Raw genomic sequence first — 16,637 nt, forward strand, 5'->3', positions numbered from 1 at the left:
TTTATTTCTGATTTTAGTAATTTTGGTCTTTTCTCTTTCTTGTTGGTCCATCTAGGTAAAGGTTTGTAAATTTTGTTGATCTTTTAAAAGAATCAACTTTTGTTTTTGTTGATATTCTCTATTGTTTTTTAGTTTCCTATTGCATATATTTCTGTTGTAATCTTTAATTCCTACTAATATATGCTTTTGTTTTAGTGAGCTCTACTTTTTCTATTTTCTTAAGGTAGAAGTTTACTGATTTGAGATTTTTCTTATTTTTAATGTAGGTGTTTAAAAGTATAAATTTTCAGGCCGAGCCCATGGCGCACTCAGGAGAGTGCAGCGCTGGGAGCGCAGCAGCGCTCCCACCGCGGGTTCGGATCCTAAATAGGGATGGCCGGTCTGCTCACTGGCTGAGTGCAGTGCGGCCGGTCTCAAAAAGGCCAAAAAAAAATAAAAAAGTATAAGTTTTCCTCTAAGCATTATGTGATCCAGGCATCCTATAAATTTTGATACATTGCTCTTTGATCTTTATCTCAAAGTATTCTCTGAATTTCCTGATTTTTTTTTTCTTTTTACCCATTGTTTATTTAGGAGAGTGTTGTTTAATTTCCATTCATTTGTGAGCTTTGTAAATTTCCTACTTTATTGTGGTCTGAGAATATGTTTTCTAAGATCTTAGTCTTTTAAAAAAAAAATTTTTTTTTAATTTTTATTTTATTTCGTCAATATACAATGTGGTTGATTATTGTGACCCATTACCAAAACCTCCCTCTCCCCCCTCCCCTCCCTGCTCTTATGGATAATCATGTACAAGTTTTTATGTGGATGTGTATTTTCATTTTTCTTGGGCATATACCTAGGAATAGAATTGCTGAGTCATATAGTATCTTTATATTAGCATTTTGAGAAATTTCTCAACTGTTTTCCAAAAGGGCTGCAACATTTTACAGTCCTGCCAACAATGTATTCCAATTTCTCCATGTCCTCATCAACACTTATTTTCCATTTTTTAATTATAGCCATCGTAGGGGGAAGGAAGTGACAAGTCATTATAGTTTTAATTTGCATTTCTGACCCAGTATATTTCATGTAGAAAGGATTTAGCATACGTAGAATACAAAATACTGTTCATATTAAAGTAGTATTTTTAAATGAAGAATAGGATATGGTAATTGTTTTGTTTGATTTTACATTTTTGTTTCACTTCTCAAATCTATTTTAAACTAGTTTTAGAAATTTACACTTTTTTGCATTTCTTTTGCAGTCAACTCCCTCAGACAAACAAGACCGATTAAATCAGAACATTAAAAAGGGAAAAGTCAAGAGTATTGACCTACCTATTCAGAGTAACCTATATAGACAACTGGGCCAAGATCTTCTCAACAGCTACATTGAAAATGAGGTACATAAATCTGAGTTGATGTCGAAATAGGTGATGGTGTATTCTGAAATTTTCTAGAAGTCAATGATTATCTCCAGAATTTGAAGAACTAGTCCATAAATCCTAAGGAATTACATTAAGTAGATATTGAGCTACTTTAGCAAAATACTGAGCTGTATTCATGTTGTATGTACAGTGTAGCTGTTATCTTAGTTATGAAACATTTGAATGTCTCCTCTATAAGGAAAAACCTTTCTGAGGCTAATGATTCTTACCCCCTTTCATTCTGTCTTTAATGGTAACACCCAGCAGATGTCATATGCAGAAGTACAAGGATACATTGAAAAGTTCATGGAAGATAAAATTAAAAGACACTGCAAAGCTTTCCACAAATTTCAAGTACCTTTGTATTTGGAGCACCCCTCTTCTAATGTGTTGGCCTTAAAGATTAAGGCTCTAATCAAAATGTTTTCTGACAGGGCCGGCCCGGTGGCGCACTGGAGAGTGCGCCGCTTGGGAGTGCGGCGGCGCTCCCTCTGAGGGTTCGGATCCCATGTGGAGACCGGTTCCCGCTCACTGGCTGAGCGCGGTGCGGGCACAACACCGAGGGTTGCGATCCCCTTGCCGGTCCCCGGTACGGGCGCAACACCGAGGGTTGCGATCCCGTTACCGGTCAGTAAAAAAAAAAAGACAAAAAGGAAAAAAAAAACAATGTTTTCTGATTTCCATTAAATTTATTTTTAAATCTATTGTCATTCTTGACATTTTCTTACATATTCTTGTCTGTTTACATGTTTAATTTTACAGTCTCTTAAGGAAATAAATTTTGTTCTTTTATCAGTAACTGTGTAAGGAGTAATTTATATTTTTAAATCTTACATTTAAGTGGTGGTTCATAATTTCTTCAAACTTGGCTGTCATTAAAAGACATCAGTCTTTGGGCCGGCCCCGTGCCTCACTCGGGAGAGTGTGGCGCTGGTAGCGCCGAGGCCGCGCGTTCGGATCCTATATAGGGATGGCCGGTGCGCTCACTGGCTGAGCATGGTGCAGACAACACCGTGCCAAGGGTTGAGATCCCCTTACAGGTCAGAAAAAAAAAAAGACATCAGTCTTTGAAGTGCCCCATATTCTACCATCTGCTGTACATTATTGTATCAAACATTTTGAATTTATAATGCTTTCTCTTTTAGCACCTATCTATATCCCCTTTTTATAATTATTAAAGGGTGCATTTTATATAAAGCAAGCATTCCTGGAGATCCTGAATAACTTAGAATTTGCATTTCTTGAAACTAATTTTCCCAAAGGAGTGAATTATGGGGAAGCACAGTTATGGCAAATTTTGCGTATAAAATGAGATTTTTTTCTTAATTTTTAATTGTTGCACTATTTTAAAATCGCAGATGTCAGTGCATTATAGTTTATAAAGGGATTCTTGTGTTTAAAATACTGTGTTTTTATTAAAGTGGAAATTTTTTTCAAGGATTATAATCTTTAGATTCTTTATTTCTTTGCTTTTGAATAATTTTGCTAACATCTTTGTACACTTACATCTTATTTAATTCTCAAAACAAACCTGAGTGTAGGTGCTGTTAGAGATCTACATTTTACATATGAGGAAACTAAGGCACAAGTAAATTAAATCACCCAGGGCATAATGATTTCGAGGTTCACCCATCTTATAGAAAGTATTAGGACTTCATTTCTTTTTAAGGCTGACTGATATCCCATTTTGTGTATATACATTTTGTTTATCCATTCATCTATTAGTGCACACTTTTGTTCATACTTTTTACCTATTGTGAATAATGCTGCACTGAACATTGGCATACAAATATCTCTTCAAGTCTCTGCTTTCAATTCATTTGGGTATATACCTTGGAGTGAAATTGCTGGGTCAGGAGTGAAATTGTAATTCTGTGTTTAGCTTTTTGAGGAACTGTCAAACGGTTTTCCATAGTGGCTGCAACATTTTACATTCCCACCAGCATTTCAAGGTTTCAGTTTCTCTACAACCTAATGAACCCCTTTTTTCTTTTTTTTTTTTTTTTTTTTTAGCTGTAGTCATCATAGTGGGTGTGAAGTGGTATCTCTTTGTGGTTTTGATTTGCATTTCCCTAATGCATATTCTTACGGCAACTAATCTGAAACTTTCTGTGTAGGGGAAGATGATAATGCAGGATAAGTTAGAGAAAGAAAGAAATGATGCTAAGAATGCTGTTGAAGAATATGTATATGATTTTAGAGACAGACTGGGCACTGTCTATGAAAAATTCATCACTCCAGAAGTAAGTCTAAATTTTATAATTTTTTTATGAGAACCATTGAAATGTTTACTTAAGAATGCTAGTATAAATTACATAAATAGGTGTACCAATCTGTGTCATTGTCAGTCTTGAGTCCATTGAACCAACTTGGAAATGGTTCTTAGTTATTTTTCAGAATTGCAAAAGTATGGTGAAAAACATGTTTATGAATAAGAAATCAGAAAAAGCTGAAATTAAATCTTTTATACTTAAACATTCTGTCCTTTCTTGATGACATTTATTTCTAAGGAAAGCATTTTTAATTAGTGTCTCTTAAATGTATGACTAGGATTTGAATAAACTGTCTGCAATATTAGATGACACAGAAAATTGGCTTTATGAAGAAGGAGAGGACCAACCTAAACAAGTTTATGTGGATAAGCTTCAAGAACTAAAGGTAAATTTTTTAAACTCCATGTAAGTATTGAATAAAACATTGTTTTCCTAAAAATAAGAGCATAGAGTATGGGGTTTTTTTAGTAAAATTTATTTTTTTAATTGACAGGTAAAATTGTATGTGTTTAAGGTGTACAATATGATGTTTGATATGTGTATGAAGGTAACTTCAAAAAGTTTGTGGGGAAAATAGAATTAATGAACTTTTTGAAATACCCTCATATATATGTGGAATGGCTAAATCAAGCTATTTAACATATGCATTACCTCACATACTTTTTTTATGAGAACATTTAAAATCTACTTTCCTAGCAGTTTTTACATACACAGTATCTTCTTATTAACTGTAGTCATCATGATGTACAGTAGGTCTGTTGAACTTATTCCTCCTGTCTAAATTGAAATTCTGTGTCCTTTGACCAACGTCTGCCCATCCCCCCCCACCTGCTTACCCCTTGGTAATCACTATTCTGCTCTGTGCTTCTGTAAGTTTGACATTTTTAGATTCAATCTATAAGTGAGATCATACAGTATTTTTCTTTCTGTACCGAGCTTATTTCACTTAGCATAATACCCCAGGTGTATCCAAGTTATCCCAAATGATAGGATTTCCTTCTTTCTTTAAGGCTAAATAATAGTATTCTGTTGTACATACTACATTTTCTTTATTCATTCGTTTGTTGATAGGCAGTTAAGTTGATTCCATCTCTTGGCTATTGTGAATAATGCTGCAATCAAACTGGGAGTGCAGATATCTCTTTGGCATACAGATTTCATTTCCTTTTTATATATACTCTGTAGTGGAATTGTGGGATTTGTATGGTTTTCATAAGTATGTGAGAAGTTACTAAGTCAGAGATGTGTAAGAGAAAATGTTCCCTCTAATTTTAAAAGCACTTTGAGAGGTGAGCAATGCCACATGAAAATTACAATCAAGTAATTTATAATCATAATTATCTGTCATGATACTCAGAAATGTTTAGCAGGTGACCAGTGTTACTATTATACAAGCTATATGTTACTAGGTCTTAAGAAGTGATAATTTATCAACTTGACCTCTTCTTATCCATTAGAAGAGTCACACTTTGTTTCTCTCACCCTTCATTGCTGTGATTTGGGGCAATAGTATCATACTAGCCTGTTCTGTTTTCACAGTGCAACTTATGGGGGGACACCTGACCAGCCAAGGACTTCAAAAATAGTACCCCTGCTCTTGAATGTCCTTTCACAAATAAGGAGACTTGGCTGCCAAGTCCCTTTTTTCTAGGTCAGTGTCACTGATTTTAAGGAAAGACAATTGTTGGCTCCTTTCTTCATGCTTGCTTCCCAACCCTCTTCCCACCCTGGGAAAAAAAAATCTTAAGAGATTATAAGTTTATATTGGGAAATTTCAATCATTCCTTCTTAGCGTGGATCATAGCAGTACTTTAATGTGCATATGAATTATCTGGACTCTTGTTGAAATGCAGATTCTGATTCAGTAACTATGAGGTAAGCCCATGATGCTGCATTTTTAACAAGCTTTCAAATGATGCTGATGCTGCTGGTCCCTAAACCATTCTTTGAATAGCAAGGGATTACAAAGATGCTAAATGGTGGCATAAATAAGGTATTTTAGAATATGGGAAAAGGCGGTCCTTTAGGACTGGGGTTGGGGAGGAGAGGGGCAAAAGAAGTTATTGAAAAAAAGTCAATATTTTGCAAAAATTACCTTCATGCCAGTAAGTTATTTCCAAAGGGAACAATTAAAAGCAGCTAGAAAACCTAAATTTATGATAGCAAGACTAGGCTTTATCATATTTTGTTGTCTTGCTGGTTTTTACACCCCATGTCTCTAAGAGAATGTACATATCTTAAGCCTTAGGAACAGCCAGGCCCCACTGAGGCCAATAGGAATTTTAACTGAAAATCCCAGTATCTTCTCACTTGGGTTCTTTTGCATCAGATATATAAGTAGCCGTAGAAACGAATGTTGTAGAAGTTTTACTTCTACAGGATTTGCTTTTATTTTTTGAGATGACCTTTAAAAATTAAAAATTCAGTACTTGCTCCCCTTTCAAAAACATTTAAACAATGAAAAGTATGATGTAAATAGACCAAATGCAGTATGATATTCTGAAATAGATAAAGGCGAAATCTAAATAAAGACTGGGGTTCAGTTAATAGTAATGTACCAGTGTTGGTTTCTTACTGTTAATATTAGAAAAAAGCAGTGAGAAGTATCTGGGGCATTCTCTTTCTCTCCTTTTAACTTTTCTGCAAATCTGAAATTATTCTAAAATAAGCTGGTTTTTATTCAAGTACAAGGGGTCATGGAAAGATTCTTATTATCTTTTAATTCCATTTTTCCATGAAATTTTTGAAGTACCCCCCCATATATAAAATAATTTAAAAGAAAATAGTTATTAGATCCTTCTAATGTGCTCCCCTCCCCAGAGTTATAGATGCTGGTTTAACATTTAAAAATTTCCCATTCCAAGGGGTGGCTGGTTAGCTCAGTTAGAGCATGGTGCTGATAACACCAAGGTCCAGGGTTCAATCCCTATACTGGCCAGCTGCCAAAAAAGAAAAAAAGAAACTTCCCAATTCAATCACCTGGAGAAGGAAAAAGCTACACTTAGAATGTAATAAACATTTTGGGCTGGCCCCGTGGCTCACTCGGGAGAGTGCAGCACTGGTAGCGCCGAGGCCGCAGGTTCGGTGCACTCACTGGCTGAGCGTGGTGCGGACCACACCGTGCCAAGAGTTGCAATCCCCTTACCGGTCAGGAAAAAAGGGAAGAAAAAAAAAAGAATATACTGAACATTTTAATCTAGTGATTAAATATAAATAATACTTAATAGATATTAACCATCAGGAAGTCCCAGTTATCAGGTTGTATATAGAGAGTTATATTATGCATTCATTGTTAATATTTGGAGCCATTTCAAATCTGAATTCTGCATGTAGTATATAGTCCTTATGGTTTTCTTAATGTAATAGATTTGTAAAGTTTTAACACCCAGATTTGAAGGAATTAAAGTTTTCATTGAGACTTTGAATTTGAGAAGAATCAAGAAGTAATCTTAATGAATGAGAAAAAGATATGGCATGGGCCGAGCCCGTGCAGCGTTCCCGCCACGGGTTCGGATCCTATATAGGGATGACCGGTGCACTCACAGCGCTCACTGGCTGAGCGCAGTGTGGCCGGTCTCAAAAAAGGACAAAAAAAAAAAAAAGAAAAAGATATGGCATGAGTTAGATGTCCCTATGTAAGACTGAGTAAGAAAATAGCCACTGGAACTCACTTCCATATAGGGAAATAAGAGGGGACATATTTTAATCTGGCCATCTTTTCTTCCTATTTATCATCCTATAAGGGCCCAATAAATGTTGTTTTCTGTTAAAATGCAAATAACAATTTTTTCTTTTTAAAAAATTTCTGTTAACAGAAATATGGCCAGCCTATTCAAATGAAGTACATGGAACATGAAGAGAGACCAAAAGCTTTAAATGACTTGGGAAAAAAGATCCAGCTTATCATGAAAGTGATAGAAGCATATAGAAACAAGGTATTGAATTCGCAAAGCCAACTGGTGAAGATGGCATATGGCATGTGTGTGGTACATGGAAAGGATGGGATAAATCTAAAAGTTCTCAGCTATAAAGCTGAAACAGTTATTGCTACCAAATTTCAAACTGTGTACCAAACTTAAAACTAATTTTTTTATTGGAGAGTTGTCAGTAAAGGATTATGATACATTTGCGATACAATGAAGATATGCGGCTTTCATCTTTGAGAATTCTCTGAAACCGCTTTATAAATTAATCCAGTTACCAAATTCATTATTTTCTTAGAGATCTTATTTTATTGTCTTTTATACACAGTAGTGAAAAAGAGGTCCTCGCGGACCTTTTTTTTTTTATGGTCCTCCTTGAAACTGGACTCTACTAGCCTTTATTTTGTTCTTTGGCTTCTGTCTCTTTTAGTTACTCTTTGTCTTACAGTCTGTTAGTCATCCATAATTTGCTATACCCTTTATTCTTTTTTATACATACCCAAATCTGTATTACCTTAACCTTTACACTATTTTTAAGCTTTAAATAATATAGTTATATAGATGATATCTCTATTTGTATGTAACAGTAAAATTTGGTTGTTTTTCCTCTAATCCAGTAGTTAGCAGACTTTTTCTTTAAAGAGACAAATATAAATATTTTAAGCTCTGTAGTCCTTACCATGTCTGTACAGGTATTCATCTCTGCCATTGTAGTGCAAAAACAACTGTAGACAGTATGCGAACAAATGGTCATGGCTGTGTTCCAAAAAACTTTATTGAAAAACATAGGCAGGTAATTGGATTTAGCTTACAGGACAAATTCGCTTATCCCTGCTCTAAATGAATATTCTCTGTAATCCCCCAGTTTTTGTTATTGATGTTAAAACTGCATCAATGGGCAGGAGAGACCAGCACCAGAAACATTCAGGCATGAGTTCGTTATAAATAATAGCCTACATTTATCAGGCCCTTAATGAATTTTTAGCACTTTACATGGACTGTCTCACTTTATTCTCACTAGGATATATCCTATAAAAAGTTAATACTATTATCTTCATCTTGTATATAAAAAAAAATAGGAATGTTTATCACCTTGAGGATTACACAGACAGTAAATGATGGAATCAGAATTTAAATCTGAGCAGCCTGATGTCAACATATGAACTGTCAACAACTTGTCTTCCACAGTGTGGGAAGAGGATACTTATAGAAATAAGAGATTTATGAGTTTTTTAGAACAAAAATTGCAAGCAGCCAACCTAAAGTAAAGATCCAGATACTGACTGTGAAAGTGGTCCTTATAGGTCAAATAGAATGTAAGAATAATACTAAAGTTAGAAGGAACAAGCAGATAAATGAAAATACCAAGAATATTTTAAATCTGGTATAATTACTGTAGTCCAGTTCTCCCCAGGCTTTAGCTGTCTTCATTAGTGTGCAGGTTTAAAATAATATCCAGAGCAAGGCAAGACTTCACTTATGCTCAAGCATTTGAGTTTTTATTATGTGCCAAGCTGTTTTCTCGGTGCTGGAACTATAGCATCAAGCAAAACATTGAACCTGTTTCTAATATGCTTCAATGGGGAAAGGCTGACAACAAATAAGTTACTGTAAATATGTCAGATGGTGATAATGGGCTGTAGGGAAAGTAAGGGACTGCCAGAGATGGAGGAGGTTTGTCAGAGAGAAGATCAGGCTAATAAGGTGACATACATGTCAGGAGAAAACTGAAGGAGGTAAGGACTCAATATGTACAATAACTAGAAGAGAAATGTTCTAGAAAAAGGGAGTAGCAGTTGCAAAACCCCAAGGGGAGAACATGTTAGAAGAACAGCAAAGAAAGCCAGCGTGGCTTAAACTGGGGTGGGTAGGGGAGATAGGGGTAGTAGTTACCAAATCATAAAAGGCCTAGTAGGCCATTGTAAAAGTTTGGGTTTTACTCTGAGATGGGAAGTTATTGGAGATTTTTGAGCATAGGAATAATATGATTTGACTTATTTTTTTTAAAGGATCTTAAGTTGTCTTATGTGTCAGTTGCAGTTCCCTTTTTCAGACAGAATTTTATTATGTCATTCTCTTTATCTGGAACTTAGCATATTCTGTTGTACATTCAGAATTTTCTGTCTAGCTTGCTGTATGCCTGTGTTATCTGTCCATTTCTGTTTATAAAAGAATAACAAAAGTTTGGGTTTTACTCTGAGATGGGAAGTTATTGGAGATTTTTGAGCATAGGAATAATATGATTTGACTTATTTTTTTTAAAGGATCTTAAGTTGTCTTATGTGTCAGTTGCAGTTCCCTTTTTCAGACAGAATTTTATTATGTCATTCTCTTTATCTGGAACTTAGCATATTCTGTTGTACATTCAGAATTTTCTGTCTAGCTTGCTGTATGCCTGTGTTATCTGTCCATTTCTGTTTATAAAAGAATAACTGAAACTGGGTAATTTATAAAGAAATAAAATTTATTTCTTACACTTTCAGAGGCTGGGAAGTGCAAAGTTCAGAGAACACATCTGGTGAGGGTCCTCCTTGTTCTTGGTGGTGCCTCTCCACAATGATGCAGGGTATTGCGTGGCAAGTGCGCTGAGCAAGAGAGCTAACCTCTCACTTGCTCTCCTTTTAAAGCCATCAGAACCATGCCCTTTACCACCTATTAAACCTTAAACTGGCAATGGGTTAATCCATTCATGAGGGTACAGTCCTCACAACCTGATTACCTCTTAAAAGCCCCACCTTTCAGATGCTGTAATAGGGTTTCCCACTCTCTTTACACTGTTACAATGGAGATTAAGTCTCCAAAACATGAACCTTTGAGGAACACATTTAACCCATAGAAGCCTGCTCACTGTATTTCTACTTATCCTCTAACATATTTCATTTCTGCAGTTTATTTCTTGGCTAAGTGCTTTCCCTTTGGTTATTCTCTACAGGTAATTTTTTTTCCAAACCTGACTTTTTCAAAAAGTCATTTCTTTTTAAACCCACACTATTTTATCTTTTCTCTCAATTCCTTTAGTTCTAAGTTATATTTGTTTGTGGTTTCTTCACATGAGTGTGTGAGGTATACACTTAATAAAAGTCTAAATCTTTTAAGCAGAAATTGTCAAACTGGTGCTTACTGAAAAATCAGTTATATTAAGTAGTTTTTGTTTAAATAGGATGAGAGATATGATCATTTGGATCCTGCTGAAATGGAAGAAGTTGAAAAATACATCAGTGATGCCATGAGTTGGCTGAACAGTAAGATGAATGCACAGAACAAACTAAGTCTCACTCAAGATCCTGTGGTAAAAGTTTCAGAAATAGTTACGAAGTCAAAGGTAAGAAACTATAAAATTCCCTTTTTAATGGGTTCAAGGACTAAAATTTTTAAATGGAAGTCATACTTTGAAAAATCAATTAGCAGAAGAACTTAGAAAAAAAACGAAAGTTAAAGCTAATCTTTTATTTTGCCAAAATTCTTTTTAAAAGATTCTAGGTGTGGGATATCTCTGTTCCTTGATTTAATTTGTCACACAGGTTGGTTTTTAAATTTCAAGAGCAATACAAAATGAAATTAAGCAATGTGATGACTTCTGACTGTTAAATATTTCAGACTTATAGATTGGATGAGACACCTCTAAGTCTTCATTATAAAACTTTGCAGTGTAGGTCTGTTTTTGACCAAGTTTGAAATATGTGAACTTCCATGGTAAAATCATTCCTGGAATAAACTTTCCAGTTTAAGAAGAATTGCTAATGTAAGTGTCAAAAATTATCATAGGGGGCCAGCCCATGGCTCACTCGGGAGAGTGTGGTGCTGATAACACCAAGGCCACGGGTTCGGATCCCATATAGGGATGGCTGGTTTACTCACTGGCTGAGCGTGGTGCTGACAACACCAAGTCAAGGGTTAAGATCCCCTTACCGGTCATCTTTAAAAAATAAAAATAAAAAAAAAATAATTATCATAGAAAACACCATGAAAAATATGGGGACAAAACTTTATAATAAAGATCAGTATCCAAGTAGAAAAGTGAGTAAAGACATACCCTTGTATTCTTGACATTATTTGAGTATCTGGATCAAGCTGTTCCTGAACCCCTTAAACTTTGTTATTTAAGGTATTAACTTCCTATTTCACATAAGCCAGTAAGTTTGAGTTGGATTTCTGGCACTTCAAACTGAAAGAGTTTTGACTGGTACACCTGCCCTGGAAAGAGACAGGACCAGAGGGTCTTCCGAGGAGTCACGTACATACAGGAAGGATAGACTGAAGTGTTAGGATAAAGTCCAGACTCCTTAGCAAGGCTCACTTGGCCATCCCTCGTCTGTCCTGCCCTGAAGAGGCTATAGAGCATGAGGGGGTCAGATGGGAGAAGCCCAGTTTCACCATCTTCTTGCCATCCCAGTCAAGTGATATTCCTCATCTGAAACAGACACACAGACATGCTGGCTCTATAGAGAATGAAGACTAATTGAAACAATGCAAAGTACATACTGGGCATAGTGCCAACAACCACTGCATGAGAGTGCGGGCACACTTCTCTCCCCTGCCCTTCCCAGTAGAGACAACATGGCCCTAGAACCGCGCAAGTGACATGTTGTCCTTGGGAAGTCACTTCCACTTGGAGTAATCTGCCTTTCAATGGCAGAGTGTTCTATATACATAGAAAGGGACTGTTATTTTTTATCCCCTTCATCCAACCACCCGTCCACCTGTCCACCCATCCACCCATCCACCTACCCACCAGGTTGTGTCCTAGGCAGCATGCTTGGTGTAGGGGGATCTAGAGGCTAATTAGACACACCCTTCCCACTGGAGAGCACCAGGTCAAGATATAAGTGCTGGTGACCCATGCTAGGCCAACAGCACCCTGCAACTTAATTCCAGGCCTTTATTTGGAGCTTTCTGCGAGCTGATTCATTATAGGATAGAAGGCTTAGATTTCTCGTAGGCCCTTTGTATCCATGGGTTCCACATCTGTGGATTCAACCAACTGTGCATAGAAAATATTTGGGGGTAAAAAAACAACTTAAAAAAATACAACAATAAAAATAATACAAATAAACAGTACAGTATAAACAAATATTTACATAGCACATTGTATTAGGTATTATGAACAATTACTAAAGTATACAGGAAGATGTGTGTAGATTCTATGCAAATACTACATCATTTTATATAAGAGACTTGAGTGTCTGCAGATTTTGATATCCATGGGGTGGGAATTCCTGAAACCAATCCCCTGAGGATATTGAGGGATAACTGTAATCATCTCACCTTTGTCTGAACAAAGACTGCCTGAAAACAGAACTGACCTTGAGAACACATGGCCAAGAAAGGAAGGGAGCAAGACAGAGTCCTGAGGACAGTATCCAAGATCCTGGATAAGCCATACTTGAAGCCAGCCCTTTTCAGTTACATGAAGCAACAAATTCTTTTTCTTCTTACGAAGCTTAAATTGGGTTTCTTTTTTTTTAACCTTTGATTGAAATAAAATTTTATCTATTCTTAAAAAAGGAGTAAAGACATTGGATAAACAATTGACAGAAGAAAATACATGTCCAATAAATATTTGAAGAGGTATTTATCCTCATCACTAATCTAAGAAATGCAAATCTTTTACCTATCTGAGTTGGTTGTTTACATTTATAACCTTCGCCATAGTTGGCAAGGGTGTAGAAAAATGGACGTTCTCTGAGCAATTTGGCAAAATTTGTTATACCTTACTTGGGCCATTGTGTCGGAATATGTATAGAAATTTAAAGTGAGTATGCCCTGTAACCAAGAAATCACAATTCTATGAACTCATCCTAAATTGATCGTTGCACAAGTGCATGCAGCTAAATACCCTAGCTTATTTAGCAAGAAAGTGGATGCAACCTAAATTCCTATCAGTAGGAAATGAGATAATAATTGATGTGTCCATATACTGCTATGCAACCATTAATTATAATATTTTAGATACAGAGATATATCTGCTTAGATATAAAGATATATTGTACAATATATTGTTGAGTGAGAAAGCAAAGATTACAGAATCTAAATAAAATGATCTCACTAGTATAACTGTGTTCAGAGATCTGTATGTTTGTACATATGTAATGCATGAACATGTATCCAGAATGATGATCACTAAAATGTTAATAATGTTAACCTACAGGAGATGGAATTTCAGGTGATTTTTTTTTTTTTTGAGTCACATTCAGTATATCATTGGGTTCTTTTTTTTTTTTTTAACAAAAGCAGATATTTTTATAATCAGATAAAGTAATAAAAGTATTTTCATCTTGAGAAAGTTTTGCCAAGAAGTTATAATAGATAATTTATTCCTAATCAGATGAGATGTAGTGTGTATGAGCAGTTTGCCACTGAAACATTCCCCCTATGACGTTACTACCTGTCTTTCTATCTCTATTTCAATCTTTGAGACTCTAGTCTTGAAAGGTTTTTAAATTTGAGTAGTATTTATGTAATGGTCTTTTATCTGTGTATAAAAAGCAAGGAAATAAAAAATACATTGTATTTCACTTAAACTATTAAGTTGCATTTACTTTTAAGGCTTATTTTTTTCTTTAACAGAAAAGGCAACTCAGCTGTTTTCAAAAAATAAAGTTGTTAGTGTATATGTGCTTCTTTTTATTAAAATTGTTTTGTATAAATGTTGAGAAATTTCAATTTATGAAATAGGTGTTATTTGACATAATTCTCATGACAAAGCATTAGGCATAATTTAAAGGAAGAATTAAAAATTATTTCTGTGAAAAACTATATTTAAATTATGAGGAAACAAGTTTTGGGAAGATTAGATACAAAAAATATTGTTAAAGAGTCGGTAGTTTCTAATTACCACAGATATGCACAGAAGGTAAATCCTTCGTGAGGCATTTGAAGAAACAATTGGTTATCTAGCTGGGCTAACATAAATTCAGGAGTGTGGAATAATGTGGAAATTTAGAAAGTTAATGTGGAATTTAGAAAGTTAATGGTAACTCGTTCTGTGATACTTTTAATATAATCAATTTCTTCATGTCTTTAGGAACTGGATAATTTCTGTAACCCCATCATTTACAAGCCCAAACCAAAAGTAGAAGTTGCTGAAGACAAAGCAAAAGCTAATGGTGAGCACAATGGGCCAGTGGATGGACAGAGTGGAACTGAAACTAAACCAGAAACAACAAAAGACAGCTCACAGCATACTAAATCTTCTGGAGAGATGGAAGTGGACTAACTCTTAATCTTACCTTCACATAATTCAAACCAGTACAAGTAACCACGGGATCCATTCTTCTTTTACATCTGGTACACACAACAGATGTTCAGTTGTTCTTAACCACTTTGTCATTTGTTTTTTGGAGTAGTTTTGGAAAGTGTTTTATATTGAATGTAGCTCTGTTCATTTCCATTGCTGCTTATGTGAAGCTTTAGCCGAATATAGATTTACAAATCAGTTTAAGCTTTCCTAATGTATTTTATATCAAACATGCAGGATTGACATGTTGTTGGCAACAATCTAACTTATTTAAAGCTTCTACTTGGATAAACCTTAGCTCCTTTATTCAGGAAAGGATACCGTATTGTACTGTTGTTGCAGAAGCATATATTTTTAATTTCGTCATTATTTTGAAAACAAAAATTGAAATTGATGTGGTTAAAGCCACTGAGGCACTGACCTTTTTCTAGTTACTGTATTGTTATAATTTAAATATTAAAACAAATAAGAGAGGTTCCTCGACAAATTAGTTCATCTCATTAATATACTACGAAAACTTCAGAGCTTTCTGGTCATCACATGAACTAAATCGTACATTGAAAGGGAAAACACACAATTTCATGTTAAGGTGACACCAGCAGTTTGGTTCTTTTATTAGTAATGTAGATTAATATTTTCATAGAGTAATTCAGTGTTTTTCTTTTTTTCACTTGAAACTTTTGATCTACTTGTCCTGAAGAGTGGCTGCTGCTATAATAATGCTAGCCTAAAAATGTGGAAGCCTTTTGATGAAATTACCTTCATGTTAAGGGGAAAGTGCTGTTGACCTACTTAAACATGCATCTGTGATGTTGGTAGCCTTGTTTCAGTCTTAATAGTCTTGCTTTTCTTCACCGATTTTGTTAATAATACTTTAACACAGGTAGGGAGAAATGGCACACTGTATCACATATATACATTTATCATTGATTTACTTAATGTTGCAATGTAGATAAACACAAATAAGCAGTAATACTTGGAAAGGAAAACATACCATAAGTCTTAGGAAATAATGCTTGTAATAAACTTAACTGTGTTACATATCAACAGGCAAAATATAGAATGTTATATAGTGTAATATGATACGATGTGATTAAATTATAGTACCTGCTCTTACATTACCTTTTAAAACTTTGGCTCCAGTTTTGGTGCTTCTTATATAAGTGGGAGAAGGGAGAGTAATTTTAACATATATTAAGGACCTAATCTGTGCTTCATCGCCAGACTTGTTCACGTTCAGTTCTGTCCAGAGGGTGGAACCATTCAGGAACAGGCTGAAATGACATTTCACCCTACAGGAGGAAGAAGCATAGACAAATGCATGGGCCCTTGTGTTCTTAATGCCAGTCAACTAGATTGACCAATGTTAAAATTTTGAAAGGCTCATTTTTCCCAAAGCTAAATCTTTTTATTAAGAAGAATTAATATTGACTTTTCTTAAGTAGTTAAAAATTGAGAGTATAGTATCTTTAGGGATAGTCATTATTTCTCACAACTGGTTCTCTACGAGAGATTTTGTTTCTACAATGTAGTTTGCACTGAAAGAAGAGTATGGAGTGGTGCATTTGGCAGGGATTTTTATTCAGCTTTTTCAGGGGAAGTGTCCCTTTTTTGCATCAAAAAAAATCATATAGACCCAAAATATATTTTTAAATGTCTTCTTGTCTTTAAACTGTCCTCTCTTCATACTCTTAAAATGAAATAATTATATTCAGTAAGTGACAAAATACATTTTTTAAAAGTATGTATCAGTTACTTCTCATTAGTTTTTTGAATATATAGGTTCAGTTCAGAAG

The 16,637-nt window shown here is 35.0% G+C and overlaps 1 protein-coding gene across 1 annotated transcript in view; it reads left to right on the forward strand.

The window, feature by feature from the left end:
• The window catches only part of HSPA4L (heat shock 70kDa protein 4-like), a 57,087-nt gene extending 41,115 nt beyond the window's left edge, over positions 1–15,972 (forward strand). The window contains exons 14-19 of the mRNA XM_008581614.1: positions 1,247–1,384; positions 3,526–3,651; positions 3,959–4,066; positions 7,497–7,616; positions 10,765–10,926; positions 14,629–15,972. Coding sequence (XP_008579836.1) covers positions 1,247–1,384; positions 3,526–3,651; positions 3,959–4,066; positions 7,497–7,616; positions 10,765–10,926; positions 14,629–14,820 — 846 coding nt within the window. The 3' untranslated portion in view covers positions 14,821–15,972. The remainder of the gene's footprint in view (positions 1–1,246; positions 1,385–3,525; positions 3,652–3,958; positions 4,067–7,496; positions 7,617–10,764; positions 10,927–14,628) is intronic.
• The last annotated feature ends 665 nt before the right edge of the window (positions 15,973–16,637 follow it).

The sequence above is a fragment of the Galeopterus variegatus genome, unplaced genomic scaffold (assembly GCF_000696425.1).
Source record: "Galeopterus variegatus unplaced genomic scaffold, G_variegatus-3.0.2 Scaffold2404, whole genome shotgun sequence".
Taxonomy (NCBI): domain Eukaryota; kingdom Metazoa; phylum Chordata; class Mammalia; order Dermoptera; family Cynocephalidae; genus Galeopterus; species Galeopterus variegatus.